The sequence below is a fragment of the Phodopus roborovskii genome, unplaced genomic scaffold (genome assembly GCF_943737965.1).
Source record: "Phodopus roborovskii unplaced genomic scaffold, PHOROB, whole genome shotgun sequence".
Lineage (NCBI taxonomy): Eukaryota > Metazoa > Chordata > Mammalia > Rodentia > Cricetidae > Phodopus > Phodopus roborovskii.
Genome location: NW_026126469.1, coordinates 28,028,899 through 28,045,803, shown reverse-complemented (window position 1 = coordinate 28,045,803; position 16,905 = coordinate 28,028,899). Strand labels below are relative to the sequence as shown.

The window sequence follows — 16,905 nt, the reverse complement described above, 5'->3', positions numbered from 1 at the left end:
CAATCCTTCTGCCTCTGTCTCCTCAAGTGCTGGAATCATAAAGAATTATGGTCACCTATCGCCATGCTAGGAGTGGTTGGTTGGTTATTGTCAACTTGACAAACCTAGACATATCTTGGAAGAGGGAATGTTAATTGAGAAACTGTCTCCATCAGATTGTCTTATAGGCAAGTGTGTGTGTGTATTTTCTTGATTAAGGATTGATTTGGGAGGGTCTAGCTCACTGGGGGCAGTGCCATCACTGGGCAGGTGGCCCTTGGGAGTACAAGAAAAGAAACCAAGCAGGCTGGTGGGAGCAAGCCAGTAAGAACAGTTCCTCCGCGGTCTCTGCTTCAGGTCCTTCTTCCAGGCTCCTCTGTCCCTGACTGATGTCACCAGGTGTGACCTGAGAGCTCTATGATGAAATCAACTCTTTCCTCCCCAAGTTGATTTGGCCATGGTCATTATCACAGCAATAGAAACCCTAACTAAATTACTGGAACTTGCTTTCAATTTTTTGTTTATTTTTGTTTTTTAGATTGATAAAAGGCACATTAGCTAAATTTAGTTTCTTTTTATTGATGTAGGGACTTACTATGTAATTTTGCCTGGCTTGATTCACTGTAGACCAGGCTGACCTAGAACTCAGAGACCTTCCTACCTCTGCTTCCCAAGTGTTGATAATAAAGATGTATGCTATGACACCTGGCTCTCGATTTCTTGATTTTGTGTGATACTCTAAAAAACAAAGAAAAATACCTTAATATAAATACATATTTTTTTCTTTTTTTAAATAAAAAAAAACTCTAAAAACAAATTGATTTAGAAGAAAGATTTTGGTTTTTTATTTGTTTGTTTGTTTTTTGTTTTGAGATGGGGTCTTTCTACCTAGCCCTGGCTGTCCAGGAACTCACTATATACACCAGGCTGTCCTTGAACTCACAGAGATCCACCAGTCTCTGGCTCCCGAGTGCTGGAATTAAAGGTGTGCACCACTTTTCCTGACTTAAAGAAACATTTTTATTTGACCAAATTATATTTTAAGCAGCATGCTTTTGCATTTGTTTCATTTACTTTTTCAGTAAAATCCACAGAAGAGGGAAAGAGCTAGATCCATACTAGTGCCTTTGAACAAAAATGTTTGTAGAGTGAGGGTGTAACTCAGTTAGCAGAAGGCTTGCCTGATATGCACAGTGTACAGAGTCCCTGTAATCCCAGCACTGGAACACATAAATAGAAGGATCAGAAGTTCATGGTCATCCTGAGCTGCATAGGAAATTCTAGATCAACCTGGGCTGGTTACATGAGATCTCATTGAAAGAAAGAAGAAAAATATTTTTAATAGAACTATTTTTTCCAACTCGAGACTTGTTACACTACATCTGGAATGATGGTATATGTCTAGCATTAACTCATGATAGGAGGGAGTCTTTAATATATATGCATGTTTATCTGTCAACCTGCTCATTTTTGGAAGTGATTTATGGCCCTTCAGTTTCTACAGCCTTTGCACCTAGCCCCGCTTAGCATGGCTAAACAGCACACTGAGTTCCTGGGACTCTGGAGCCAGATGATGGTAGCAGCACCAATCTGTGATACAATCAGTGCTGTCTCAGACTTTTGTCATGAACCATGCAAACATAGTTCAAGATAAGGCCTAGGCTCTTCTCCACCCTCTCTTCAGCTCATTTGCCTGTTTAAACCAGCTCACCTCCCATACTGGAGCCAGTCAGCCAGTCCTATCTCTTGTGCCCTTTTGGTTTGGCTTCTGAGACAGTGGCTCACTTTGCAGATCAGGTTGACCTTGAACTTGTAGTCCTCCTGCTTTTGCCTTCCAAATGCCACCATGCCCAGCTGATTTACATTTTTAAATGACTAAACACACACGCGCACACGCACACATACACACACACACCCCACAAAAGAATAACTCTTCCTGAAACTTGTCAATTACATGAAATTCTAAGTTCAGTGCCCATAAATAAAGTTTTATTGGAATGCAGCCATTCTCATTTGTTTATGTTTTCACATGACACCAGCAGCTGAGCAATTGCAACAGAGACCATATGGCTCACCAAGCGTATATTTACTATATGGCCCTTTCCAGACAGTTTGTCCAACCTTCAACAATACCACAGCCAAAGTTGTACTTGTAAAATATGTGCCTGAGATTGGCTTTTCTTGTTACTTTTTATTTTATTTTATTTTGTGGTAATAGGAACTAGTTCTTGTTTCTTATTTAACAATTGTTGCCCCTAAAGTTTTTGTTTGTTTGTTTCTTTTTGTTTCTCAAGACAGGGTTTCTCTGTAGCATTTGGAGCCTGTCCTCGAACTTGCTATGTAGACCAGGCTGGTCTCGAACTCACAGAGATCTGCCTGTCTCTGCCTCCTGAGTGCTGGGATTAAAGTCATGCACTACCACTGCCTGGCATGCCCAAAAGTTTACATAGGGACTGCATATTCTGGGTCCAGCACACCTCTCTGGCTATGGTTCATATGTTTCAACGTCTCCTCTTAAATGTCCTACTTTTTTTGAGTGTGCAGTAGTCTTCAAACATGTTCTGCCTGCAATTTGCACTCTCTGTCCTTAATAAATCTGACGTAGCCTTCATCTTTTTTTTTCCCCATTTTCCATTTCTCCTTTATAACACGCACGACAATTACAACTCTTGGTTTTCATTCCCTTTGTGTGGGCTATAAACATTTAGAGGGCAAAGGCCTTGTCTATCTTATTCACTGTCATATATCCAGTGACAAAGCTCAGTATTACCACATAGCTAGTGACAACCATCTCTACTTACGCCACACAGTCTCCACCTGTTAGGCCCTACATATAGGTCAGAATCAGTGTCAACTGTACCTCCTTCCTCTCTACAGTATGCCAGATTGGGTAATACCTAATTTTGGTTGAACCCTGAATGGTCCTGAAACAGCTTTTTTGTTTTGTTTTTGTTTTCTCTATTCTTGGCTTTTCCCCTGAACAAAAAGAATTCTAATGTTTTATTAATTAGGGATACTTCTTGTTTAGATGCCAAATCTTTACAATTTCTTAGCACTTGGGAAGCAGAAGCAGGCAGATCTCTGAGTTTGATGCCAGCCTGGTCTACAGAGCGAGTTCCAGGACAGCCAGGGCCACACAGAGAACCCCTGTCTTAATGAACCAAAATAAAATAAAGCACTAAATAAATAAAGAAGTAAGATTAAAAAATATAATAAAAAATAAAGACAGAACAAATGAGCCTGATGGATGCCTCATCAGACAAAGGCCAAGCACATAGGACAGAAGAGCAGGCACACAGGCAGATTTTGATTCCTAAGTACAAACCATAAGGAGGCGAGACAGAGATGAATGGCAGCAAATTGTTACTCAGAGCCACAGCTCCCCTTGCTCAGTCATGCTAATCATGGACTTTCTGAGGACTGAAGGGCTCCCTCTGAGGGGCAGGCCAGGAGATTTCCAATCTCTAGAAGGGAATGAGTCCCCAGGATACAGGAGTGCATTTCCAGCTGAAAGAACATCTACAGGGCGTGAGCATGTCTCTCCAAGGTCAGCTCACCTGAGCCCAAGCCCAGCACACTGACAAACCTGAAGCTGTTCCGCAGGTAGTTATGTGGTACTTCAGTTACTTTTCTGGTGATACTGGCTACTGGCAGTAGTCTAAATGTTATAAATGCAGCATTTAAGCCTACCTTCTACCCTTGTTTTTTTTTTTTTTTTTTTTTTTTTTTGGTTTTTCGAGATAGGGTTTCTCTGTGTAACAGCTTTGGCTGTCCTAGAACTTGCTTTGTAGACCAGGCTCATCTTGAACTCACAGAGATCTGCCTGCCTCTGCCTCCAGAGTCCTGGGATTAAAAGCATGCACCACCACACTCAGCTTTAAACCTACCTTATTAAAAAAAATCAAAATTGCAATTTTAATTATATTTGCTACATGATAACCTAAAGGGTAAAAATATGTGTGGTGGGTAGAATAGGGATGCCCCCATAGGCTCATGTTTTGAATGCTTGGCCCATAGGGAGTGGCACTATTAGAGATGTGGCCTTGTCACTGGGCGTGGGCTTTGAGGTGTCCTGTGCTCAAGCTATGCCCAGTGTAGCACACAGTGTCTCCCTTCGCCGCCTGTCGCTCAAGATGTAGAACTCTCAGCTCCTTCTCCAGCATCATGTCTGTCTGCATGCTACCATGTCCTACCATGATGATAATGCATTGAACCTCTGTCTGAACTGTAAGCCATCCAGTTAAATGTTTTCCTTTGTAAGAGTTGCCACAGTCATGGTGTCTCTTTATAGCTACAAAACCCTAACTAAGACAATGTTTACTCCTGTATTGTTCCCTCATTAACATCATCATCATCATCATCATCAGGCCTTTTTGGTTGGCAAAACTGCTCCACCTTTCTTCAGCCCGGTCACTCAAGCCAGAACCTTGGGCAAATCCTCATTTCTTATATCTTCTTTGCCAATCGTGTCTACTATCATCAAAATCATTATTAACCTACATGGCTCCTTCTAACACTCGACTATCTATCCTTGGGGTTGCTGAGTAGAGTTGTAGAAGTGTCATTTGGAAGCACAATTCTAACACCCTACCCTTTCTTTTCTGCACTAAGCCACAAGGTTATGTTCCACAGTGGAAAGGCCCTGTGATTCAGCCTAGCACATGGAGCTCTCCATGACCCGGCTCTTCCTCCAGCCTCAGAGCACACACACTTTTGTCACAGTGACCTGAGTGCCAGGTGGCCCTGCTCTCAGGATGCTGGCATTTGTCACATGCTCATCTTACTTGACTTCCAGTGGTGTTTGGCACCTTTTTCTACTTACTTCCTCTGTGAGGAAACACCTGGCCTCCAGGATGTCAGTCTTTCTGGAGTTTTCTCTTAACTCTATTATTTCCCTGAACCTTTTTGATGTCTACTCCTCTTCTACTTACCTGTTGCATCCTGGGCTTCTTTAAGGGTCCATCTTTTTCTTGGGGGGGGGGTGGGTGTTCTATTTTTCTCTTTTAAGCATATTAAATTTAGATATGTTCAACCTACCAGTAAGTTTCTTTTTCTCTAAGGAGTTTTGTAGTTAGTGAAAGAGATACACAGATACCAATTACAGATACACTTTCTCACATTTATTTGGTCAGCAGAGGAAGTGTGCATCCCTACAGTTTCAAGCAATGAGAGCCTTGTACAAATGCAGCCAGGTTTCTCAGTGGAAGCTTGTTTCCAGTGTCCCTCCTTCACAAGAGGGATAGGAATTATTATTTTATTTTGTTTTTAGGTAAGGCCTTTCTAATATGTAGCCCTGGCTGTCCTGGAACTCACCATGTCCTGTGTAGACTGGGAGATCCACCTGCCTCTGCTTCCCGAATGCCGGGATTAAAGGTGTGTATGTACCACCACACCAGGCCGACTGACGGGAGTGGGTAAATTCTTCAGTGTCATTCTGGCAAAGCCATAAGACTTTAGTATTCTGAAAAGCTGGTCTTTGTAGTTAATCAAGTGACATTTGACCTGTCTGTACAGGTGATTAAATAAATGGAGTGAGTTGGTAGAAATTAGGGCAAGTTGTGATTGTTCATTTAAAACATATCTTCTCAGTAGAAATTAGAATTGGTAGATGAGATTCTTTGTTCCGGGACTCTGCCAGGAAGTTATTCTGAGTGAACTTCAGCCAGAAATATTTTCAAGGGAAAGAATTATTGAGTAAGCAAGATGTCATCTTAAACTTCTCAGTGATGAAAGACATGCTGAATGCTTTACCCGAACAGCCGGCCCTTCCTGTTCCTCCCTGAAATTCCATCTATGTACTCTGGAGCATAGGATCTGCTCTGGTTATGAAGGCAGAGTCTGGTGGGAATGCTAGTCAGTAAGTGATAAAGGAACAGATACTAGTGACTTGCTTGAGTTGAATTGAAAAGTGTTGTCATGGGGATGTTTAAGTTTTAACATTGTTTGTTTTCAAGTGGGGTTAAACTAATTTTGCAGTAGGTATTTCCCATTAGAGCACACGAGAGATCTTTTCGTTAGCAACCGGTTTCCAATCTATATGTGGAACAGAAGAAATCAGGAACTGCCCCTTTAATAAAACACTGTTTACCTATCCTCCTCTAGTAGGCGTGGCTTAGGAACCTGTCGAGTGAGGTGTGACTTCAGTGGAGCATTCCGACCAGACCCTGGGAAAGAGGGCTGGCTCTCTGACTGCGGAAGCCACAGCCCAGGCTTCCAACTGTACTCGAATTTGGCTTTTATATGGCAAAGTAACTCACATCAGAATAGAAAATCAAAGTAGCGATTTTGCTTAGCAGTGATCAAATTTGGAAGCTCTACTGTGGGTAAAAATTTCGTAGAATACTTAGAAGACAAAGCTTTCTGGGCCAGAAATTGATCCGCTGACTTTGAGTCCTATCGGATTACTGCTTGGTTCATCTTTATTTTGCTCAAATATCTGCTGGCTGAGTCCGGATCCGCATCTTTGCTGGTAAGGTGGTCAGCTTTCGTGTAATATTTGGGTCTCTTTCCCCCCCCACTCAAGGTTTGTCTGCTAAATACTGAAAAAGTTGTGACTATATCAGGCTGAGTATGTTTGAACAGTGTGACTATCAATAGCCACGCTTTTGTGACAGCTGGACAACCTTGCAAAAATAGTCGTTTTTTTAAAAACCAGCAAATCTACAACACTATGAATTAAATGAGTCTTGTTTTCTTCTCCTTTAACCAATTATGTATTCACATTTAACTAATGGATTAAAATATATGTTGAAATTACCTTTCTAATTAACAGGAAGAGCATTGTATTTTTTGTATTTTACTCACAAGTTGCCTGCCTTTCACCATTAGGAAGCCGAGTGTCACCACTGATTTGTTGTTTGATTTAGTTTTTATATTTAGAAATGCTTATTATTTAAAAAAAAGTTTTTTGTGACGGTTAATAATTGAACACAAGTGTGCTAAAAAAAAAAAAAAAGAAAGTCTTCTTTTGGTAAATCTAACCACCTTTTATGACATGAAAACTGTTTCAAAGATGATGCCTTTGGAAGACTTAGCTAATTCACAGTATGAACTATTGCTATGAAAACAAGAGTCCACCCAGAATCTCTGGGCTAGAAGTCAAGTTCCTTTAGGACCAAGGACAGTAGTTCCTTAACTGTCAGCAGTGGGCTTTGCATTTTTTCTTCCCTGGATGCTCTGCTTCAGAAGACTTCATCCACCAAGAAGACAGCTCTAGTAAACAGTGGACATTACAGATTTTCTATTTTCTTGATGTGTTATTTTCAGTTAGAGTTGGCCAACCTGAGATTTCCACTCTTGAGTTAATACGATCAGCTCTTAGCAAGGAGGCTTGTTGTTTTTTTTTTTTTAAATTAGCTCAACTCCTTTATTGTATTTATTTGGATGGATATTTTTTGACATATTGAAATGTGGATAATGACATCTGAATTGTCATAAAGCATTCTTGTGGTCGTCTGGTCATCTGGTCTGGGCAAACAGCGGTGGAAAGCATAGTTTTCCTTTTCAGCTCCTGGTTCCATGAAATGTAATGAAGCTCATCTAGTAAATCAAGGGTATGTAGCTGCTGGCAGAGGTTCGAGACGGAAGGAAGTGGTATTTGTTGTAGGGAATATCAGGGCATTCATTCATACATTTGACCTCATTAAATATTTTTATAGTCTGCTTCCTAACTTTAAAACACTTCTTCAGTTGGGCTAACAAATGGTACACTTTCTTTGTAACAAACATTACTACAGTCATGTATCCCCTCTCTGTTATGTGTTGCTTGCCATCTTCCCATCTCTTCATTTCACCTTGCCCACATCCATCTTTCCTTCCTTTTCCCGAAGCCTTTCTCCACTGTGGAGCTTCATCTGGCCACCCTGGACCTCAGCAACATTTTTTTCTTTCTCTCTTCCCTATCCCATTGAATCTACTAGCCCACTAGCACAGATCATATGTGTCCTATTTAATAGTGCCCCATATCACTTCAAATATATTAGAAGTACTTGAGGCAGAGATTGTTTTATACCCTTAGAATCTAGTGTGGTGCCATGCATTTCATTCCCTGTAAATAGCTGTGGAATGGATGAAAGATCTTGCTGACAGTTGCTTCAAGTACCATGCTGTCTCTCTCTTGTCTTGCTTAATCTTATAATTAACTGTAATGCTTCTAGAATCCAGTCTGTTAGTTACTAGAATGTGATGTTTTTGTTTTGCTATACAGTTTACGCTTGCTACAGTTGGTGATTAAGTTGTTTTTGTTTTGTTTTGTTTTGCCTTTTCTTGAGACAGGGTTTCTCTTTGTAGACCCAGCTGTCCTGTATCTCACTCTGTAGACAAGGGTGGCCTCGAACTCACAGAGGTCCACCTGTTTCTGCCTCCTGAGTGCTGTAATTAAAGGTGTGTGCTACCATAGCTTGTAATGATTAAGATTTTTTTAAGTGTGTGTGTGTGTGTGTGTGTGTGTGTGTGTGTGTGAGAGAGAGAGAGAGAGAGAGAGAGAGAGAGAGGTCCGTGGAATCGACAAGGGAGTGTCAGATCCTTTGGATCTGGACTTCCAGGTGTTTGTGAACCACCTAATTTGGAGCTAGGATCTGAACTCTCTGATAGAGCAGTCAGCACTGGGACCTACATAGCCATTTCTCTACTATATCTGGTGATTTTAACTCTGATATGCTATCTATATGCAAGCTGGACCTTATTAAAAGTAAATTAGTACTCTGAGGATGGTTTTCTTGAATTTTCTATTTTAAAAAAATATAGAATCCACTGGCATACAAAGTTCTAAAAATGCTTGAAATATTCAGATACAATATTGAATTAAAAGTTTTGATTCTGAGCTAACATTAGGACTATTGAATGGTGATCATAGGTTGTGTGGATTTTAGATCAGTAATTGCCAGGAATGATAAATAGCTTACTTTTATAAAAAGGGCACTTTAAGCATTTTACTTCATGTTTATAATAGCTACTTTATTGCATACTTTGAAAACCCGCCACTTTTTAGGTGGTGTGTGCCTTTTAGTCCCAACTGGTTTGGAGAATAGCTTGAGCCCAGGATTAGTCTAGACAGTGCAGTTAAAACCCCTCTCAGGGGGAACATTATATCTGTTTGTCCATCTCTTGTATCAACTCTTTACTTTGCCAGCATGTAGGCCTGTGCACCACTTGTTTGGCTGAGATGGCCAGAAGATTCCCTGGGACTGGAGTTATAGATGGGTGTGAGCCACCATGTGGATGCTGGGAGTCAAACCCAGGTCCTCCAGAAGAGCAACCAGTGCTCTTATTCTTGGAGCCATTTCTCCAGCTTTCCTGTATCAACTCTTTCTGTTTTGTTTTTCGAGATAGGGTTTCTGTGTGTAACAGCCCTAGCTGTCCTGGAACTAGCTCTGTAGACCAGGCTGGCTTCGAACTCATAGAGATCTGCCTATCTCTGCCTCTCGGGGTGCTGGGATCAAAGGTGTGCACCACCACTGCCCAGCCTGTTTTAACTCCTATTAGATGGGCATAATTAACTTTTTCCTTGTAGTGGGGATTAAACTCAGAGCCTTGTGAATGCTAAGCAGCTCTCTGCTATTAAGCTATATGCCCTGCCCTCATCAACCCATTTTTATAGAAAACAGAAAATAAGGGGACAAGTATGCCAAAAATTTACCACAGCCACACCTTGAATGCTCATGCCATGCTTACATTGACTTTGACCTTTGTGCTTTGAATTGCTATATGTTATCTGTTGTATTTTCCAATACCCATGCAATGTTTCTGTTATCTTAGAGCCTGACCAGACAGGAGTTCTGGCAACTGCTCCAGCAGAACTATGGCACGGAGCTGGGTTTAAATGCTGAAGAAATGGAAAACTTGTCGTTATCAATAGAAGAAAATGTGCAGCCAAGGTACAGTGAGGTGACTTAAAATGTCAAGGTGCATTATGAACCATTCAAATGGAATTATTTTAGGTTCTTCTAACTTTGAGTTTCTGTTAACTTATCATTTGGTACAGTTTGCCTCGTTGGTAGAGCAGGGTTTAAGTTGGGAGGGAGGAGAGTCATTTACTAAATTGGTAAGCAATTGGTAAGCCTGAAGGCATATTGACAAAGCTATGACTCTTAAGATTTGCTTAATTTTGGAAATCTTTTTTGTTAAGAATCTGGAGTGGGAACTGGTGAGGACTCTGAGCTATAGGAAACACTACAAGTGCAAAGGATGGGTGGTTTCATGACTTCTGAAGGACTGATGAGCATGGTGGCACGTGCTTGGCACTCAGGAAGCATTGAGCACATTAGTGAAGGGAGATGACAGCAATGATCACACGGGGGGGGGGGGGATCATGTGGTGCGACAGTGTGAGGAAGAAATTAGTAGAGAAAGATCATGTTGATGTACATTCGTTAAGAAGTGTGAACATTTTATAAACTGCGCAAGTAAAAATGTGCCTTATTCAATGCTAATTGATGCCATAGCAACAAAAACAAAGGTAACACATTAAAATTCTATAGCAAACATTCTGCTAAGTTAGAGAAGCCAAGACTCAAAGACCATATCTTGACCGGTTGTGAGTCTAGCCTTCATTGGTTGAGCCATCTCTCCAGCCCTCCAAATCTCATGTAAATATGTTGAAAGTCTTAATACATACACAGGTGTTTCCTCCTCTGGGCAGTCTTCTACTCTGATGCTCCAATCTATATTGTCTAAGCTTACATCAATATTTTATGGTCTTTTTTTCCCCACATGATTGCACATGCATATTTCATCACTTTTCCATAAAGTTCAATTTTTTCCATTGCACTGACATCATAAAGTTAACTAGTCTCGGGCATCAAAACTGTATAAAAATCATCTTCCTAGTGCAAAGAACCCTGGATAGTAGTTAATAAGATCTGGGCTGTGGTTTGTAACTGAGATATTTCATGCAAATCTTTGGACACTTCTGGTGCTCCATGAACACGAGGCAGTTAGATTCAGTGGCTTTACAGTCTCGACAACTTGTGAGCTTTCTAGCCTCTGAATCAGGAAAGGATAAACATTTTGACCAAGTGTAAAGCTGCATTCTCATCTCCTGGTGACTGTTTTCTAAGAGAACATGTAGCAGGTTCCTCATGCTCTGTTCTCTCTTGTTTGCTCTTTGTCTGAAAACAGCACACCTGTTTCAAGCCTTTGTTTCCTCGGCTCTCCATAGTCTTTTTCTCTAGGCTCATTCTTGCTTCCCCTCTGTTCCTTTCATCTCTCTGTTCTTATCCACATCCTCCTTAAACTCTTGAGATTGCCATTCTCACATGGTGAGCTATTTCTTTTTCTCTCTGTCCCCACTGAGCTCCACTGTTCTGCCTGTCCAGGAGTGAGCTGGCTGCAGGCCTACTAACCATTGTTTGGGCAGAGTTAAATAGGGCTTGTGCTGGTTAGTTTTATGTCAACTTGACACAAGCTAAAGTCATCTGAGAGGGGGTGTTTTAGCTAAGGTGTTTATTCCTGTGAAGAGACACCATGACCACAGCAACTCCTTTTTGTTGTTTGTATTTTAAGACAGGGTTTCTTCCTTCCTTCCTTCCTTCCTTCCTTCCTTCCTTCCTTCCTTCCTTCCTTATTTCTTTAATTTAATTTAAATTTGAAACAAGCTTGTTTTATATACCAATCCCAGTCCCTGCACCCTCCTGTCCTCCCCTATTCCCCCCCACTAACCCCCATCTTATTCCCTTTCTGCTCCCCAGGGAGGGTGAGGCCTTCCATGGGAAGTCTTCAAAATGCAGACAGGGTTTCTTTGTGAAACAGTCCTGGCTATCCTGCAACTTAGTTTGTAGACCAGGATGGCCTCCAACTCACAGAGATTCAGCTGGGTCTGACTCCTGCGTGCTGGGCCAACACCAGCTGGCTACCATAGCAACTCTTACAAAGAAAACATTCCCTCTCCCCCCAAAAACAGGGTTTCTCTGTGTACCTTTGGTTGTCCTGGAACTAGCTCTGTAGCCCAGGCTGGCCTCGAACTTACAGAGATCTGTCTGTCTTTGCCTCTCGAGTGCTGGGATTAAAGGCATAGGCCGCCATGGGGTTGGATTACAGTTTAGAGGTTTAATTCATTACCATCATGATGGGGGCCATGGGGGCCTGCAGACGTGGTCCAGGAGCAGATGAGAGTGCCACATCTTGCAGGCAATGGGAAGTGGACTGACTGTAACACACTGATCCCTCCAATAAGGCTGCTACTCCTAACAGTGCCACGCCCTTTGGGGAACATTTTCTTTCAAACCACTATAGGAGCGAACTTCAATTAAGAAAATGCCTCCAAAACAGGTGGTGGTGGCTCTCGCCTTTAATCCCCGCACTTGGGAGGCAGAGGCAGGTGGATCTCTGAATTCGAGGCCAGCCTGGTCTACAGAGCTACACAGAGAAACCCTGTCTTGAAAAAAAAAAAGAAGAAGAAGAAGGAAAGAAAGAAGAAAATGCCTCCGTAAGATAGTGCTGTAGGGTTTTTTCTTAATAGTAATTGATGGAGGAGGGCCCAGCCCTTTGTGGCTGGTACCATGCCTGGACTGGTAATCTTGGATTCTAGAAGAAAACAGGTTGAGCCATATAGAGCCATGTGTAGTAAGCCAGTAAGCAGCATCCCTCCATGGCCTCTGCATCAGGTTCCTGCCCTACTTTTTGAGTTTCTGTCTTGACTTCCTTCAGTGATAAACTATGATGTAGAAGTGTAAGCCAAATCAACGCTTTCCAAGTTGCTTTGGTCATAATGTTTCATCACAGCAACAGAAACCCTAATTAGGACAGGAATGTCATACCTTTTAGCTTTTTAAATTAATTCCTTGGGATGATATTTTACGTGACATTAGGCTGATACTTTTATTTAAATCTTTGTGTACACAACAATTATTTCACAGGAATGATATCTGATGATAGATTACTGGAAGTTAGATTCTTATGCTCCTTATATATAATAGTTGACCCTGGAAAAACAAAATCAGGTCTTAGAACAGTTGCTGTAGTCTTGGCTCTACAACCATTGGAACGCTGTATTTCTACAGCTTATCCTTGGGGTTAAATAGCCTTGTCAGCAGTAATGGGAGGACTCAGCCACTAGTAGCCTGAGGAGCCCACAGCACCCTTAGGGACCTCAACTCAGGTCAAGCTGGATCCTCATAGAGAAGATTTCAGGACAAAACAGAGCAAACCAGTTTGTTAAGTAGATAATACGATAGGAGCAAGTATATGCTTAGATATAAGCATGGGGGGGGGGCAAAAAGAGAGACCTACCTTTTAGGGAAAAAAGAACACATCTAAGACATGGGTGTGGGGCTTCTCAAGAGAGCCTTGCTTATTTTTTTTATTTTTACAGTGGATATGTGTATTCATACTATCATTTTAAAAAGTTATATTGTTTAAAGGGTATATATAATTCATTACAAAGCCTAAAGATGGACAAAGTGTAAAAGTTAAGTTTTAGAGGTTAGGTGAGAATACACGAGCTGGTTTACTTATTTCACTTACAGAATTTTCTTTTGTTAAACTATAACGTGACTTTGGGTGGTGCGTTGCTTAGACTTAGGGATGAGAGGAATGTTGGCACAATTAAGCTTAGGCCATAAACATTCTCATCCTAACTAAACATAGATGGTTGGTTGTTTGAACGGCCTTGTTTGAGAGATGTCGTTAGGAAAACTAGAATTTTCTTTGCAGGCAGTCTTTTGTTTGTTTGATTTTTGATACAGGATTTGTGTAGTGCTGGCTGTCCTGGAATTCAGCCAGCTCTGTGGACCAGATGGGCCCTGAACTCATAGATATCTGCCCCCCTCTACCTTCTGAGTGCTGGAATTAAAAGTGTGCACCCCTACACCTGGCTCTTGCCAGCAGTTTTGATTCTACACATTTGTGTTGAAGTTTCTTGACACTTAGCTAGAAGGAAATGCAAACTAGATCTAAGAGTGAAGGGCCTATTTCCCTTCCCACTTTCTCTCCATTTTTCCTGTCTTTGTGTCCAGCCTTAGCCTGACTGATGGCTATTGTATTCAGATATGGGGAGCTTCTGCCTCCTAGAGGGCCTGGTTACCTCCACTGATATTACATCAGAAGTAGGATGTGTAAGACTAAGACTGTAGGGTGTCAAGTGGCATCTGACCTAGACATCTCCCTAAACCTTTTAAGCTCTGTGGTTTTATACCTCAACCTTAAACAAGCATCCGATTGGCTATTGCTGAGGCCACTTGTCCTTTATTATACTTTTAGTAGTTTCTGAAATGAATGAATTTGCATATGAGTGTTTTCTTTTCAAGAATGAAGTCAGCTGGTGTCTCTAGGATGACAGCTTGTTGTAACTGGAGCTGGTTACAGCCTAACAATCTATTCTTTGTTGAGATGATTTATTAGACTAGCAAAGACCTCAGAGAGGAGCACTGAGGACTGTGTGCCTGGAGGTGACCTTCTGCTTCCCTAATGCTTTGTTTCCTACAGAAGTCCAAGAAGAAGCAGTGTGGATGACTCCGGGGAAAGAGATGAAAGGTTCTCCAAGGCCATCAGCTTTACACAGGAGTCAATTAGCCGAGTTTCAGAAACTGAGTCCCTGGATGGAAACTCACCGAAAAGAGTTAGTATATGCTGTTCCCTAAACCCTACACCTACTTGAGATCAAGTAAACAATGCAATGTATTCAAAATGTTGAAAAGCGTGGGATGTCCACTTCTGTTTTATTTTAGAAAGAGAATATCTGTCTCTAAGTAGCATAGGTTATGTGGGGAAAGTATGTGGTATTTTTTAAAGATGGCTGAGGCCAGGGCCCCTGAACAACATGTTAAGACACTACTACTTAAAATATAATTCTGTAGTCAGCAGAATTTCCTCACAGGAAGGAATGCATGTGGTGAGAGAGTCTGCTTGGAATTGGGAGAGACGGGCCTTTGAGCACAGCTGGGTCACAGAGAACACGTTCTTTCCTTTTTAGTAGAAACGTTAAAACACGTTAAAGATGACAGTCCAGCTAGTGACTGCCTTTTCAGTTAGCTGGTGAGCTTCATTTTTTTTTTTTTTTTTTTTTTTTTTTTTTTGCAAGTATCGTTAAGTGTAGAGCTAGTTCTATAACAGCCAAGCCAAGGCTACACAAAGAAACCCTGTTAAGAAACAAAACAAAACAAAAAAAAAAAAAAAAAAAAAAAAAAAAAGAATAAGAATTGGTAGCTGTGAAGGACTGGGAACAATTTCTAGCATTCATTGAGTGTCCTAAAATCATAAGCTGTTGTAAATGAAAGCGAGCCTGCATGTAGTTAACAATGGTTCTTTTTTTAGACCCTTCAGGGAGCACCTAGCATCTCACATGAGAAAACACTGACAGAATTCATTCATGTGAAAAGCCTCTGAGTTGTTTTAGACAACCATCCTCCATCATATGTCTACTCTACATCAGCCTACTTTTATATAGAACGTATCCAGCAGTAGACACTTAGGGATCTAGTATTGCACAAGGAATGTCATTCTGGAAGTTAATCTTTGTATTGAAACACTCAGTTAGGGGAGGTAAAAGATGGGGGACTTCTTGTAATTTCGTTATCCATTTATCAAAGTCCAACTTTGAGGAGTGGGTTCTCAGGACTGTCTCTTAGTCCTCACTTCTTGTCTTCTGTGGTCCTCTTGGGATACTTAGCCTGTTGGTTCTTACCTCTAGTTCTGTCCCTAAAAGAAGTTGCCTGTTCTCTTCGTAGTGAACAGGATGTAAAAGACTGAACCCTTACTTGCTGACGTTTAGGACAGAGGTTTTCAGCTTTGGAATCTGGGTCTTTTCCCAAGCAGCATTATGGTTCTCGGGTCTCAGAGGTCAGCAAATGTTGTCTGTCTTTCACTTTGTTTGATGTTTTACTTTCATTAAGCTGAAAATAACAAAAAAATCAAAAAACAGCTGTTTTCCAAATGGAAACATACTCATTATAAAATTAATATTCCTTGTAAAACACAGGAAAATATTTGGAGATAAAAATAATACAAACGCCAACATTTGTCACATTTGTCTGTATTACTATAATAGGAAATAATAATTTAGTTAATGGGAGGAGAAATACATGTGTGGAGCTCTGCTCAGCTGTTGGAGAGGCCCTGGGTCTGCTAAGTAACCACATTGCTTTCTCCTGTGGAACTCTGTTTGATTTTAGCTGTAGTCTTCTCTGCTTGAAGAGTCAATTCTCTGGGTAGGGTAGACTGACTCATTCCTAAGATGTGTCCTGAGTTCCAGATACCACCCAGCTTCCCAACTGGCCAATGGAAACCTGTGTCCTTCCTGGAACTGAGTGTCTGTCCTGGGCTAGGCAAGCATCTTCTAGGGCAGAAAGGAGAAGGGCTGGGTGTACGTTTTGTGCTGTTTTTCATCTGTGTATACATAGTGCAAAATGAAATTTTTCTGTATAGTTAATACAGATCCTTCACTTATCTTACTAATTATAGTTAGTTCTATTTCAGTTATAACATAACAATAGCATTTATATTTAATGTCTATCATTTAATTTACTATCAAAGTGACATGTTCCATTAAACATGCCCAGAAAATATACATGTCACAATTTGGAATATTTTAATGACCAGTCTCTTAGGACCAGTCTGCTATGAACTCTTTCTCTCCTCTCCTCACCACACTCCTAGGTGACTTCTATCTCTCTATTTTCTTTCCATTTCTATTTTAGTTATTGATTTTGAGAGATGGGTGAGAAGTCAACACCAGATACAGACACAAACTGGGTTTGGCCTCTCTCCCTTGCCTTCCCCAAAGGCCTGATCCTTATTTTTGCCTTCTGTCTCTTCCATTCCCTTCCTTCCCCTTCCCCTCCCTTCCCTTTCCCTCCCTTCCCTCCCCTCCCTTCCCTTCCTTTCTCTTCTGCTTTAGCTGCTCACATGCTACTTTCTTTCAATCCCTTTTACACGGTATTCTTCACAAATTTGTTGTTCACACTGCGTGAGAACACTTCAGGGAGACCTTTAA

General features: G+C 41.2%; 1 protein-coding gene across 1 annotated transcript in view; it reads left to right on the top strand.

The window, feature by feature from the left end:
- Gramd1c (GRAM domain containing 1C) overlaps nt 1-16,905 on the top strand; it is a 76,146-nt gene that overhangs the window by 37,368 nt on the left and 21,873 nt on the right. Inside the window, exons 7-8 of the mRNA XM_051191519.1 lie at nt 9,736-9,854; nt 14,400-14,532. Of these exons, the coding sequence (XP_051047476.1) occupies nt 9,736-9,854; nt 14,400-14,532 (252 nt within the window). The remainder of the gene's footprint in view (nt 1-9,735; nt 9,855-14,399; nt 14,533-16,905) is intronic.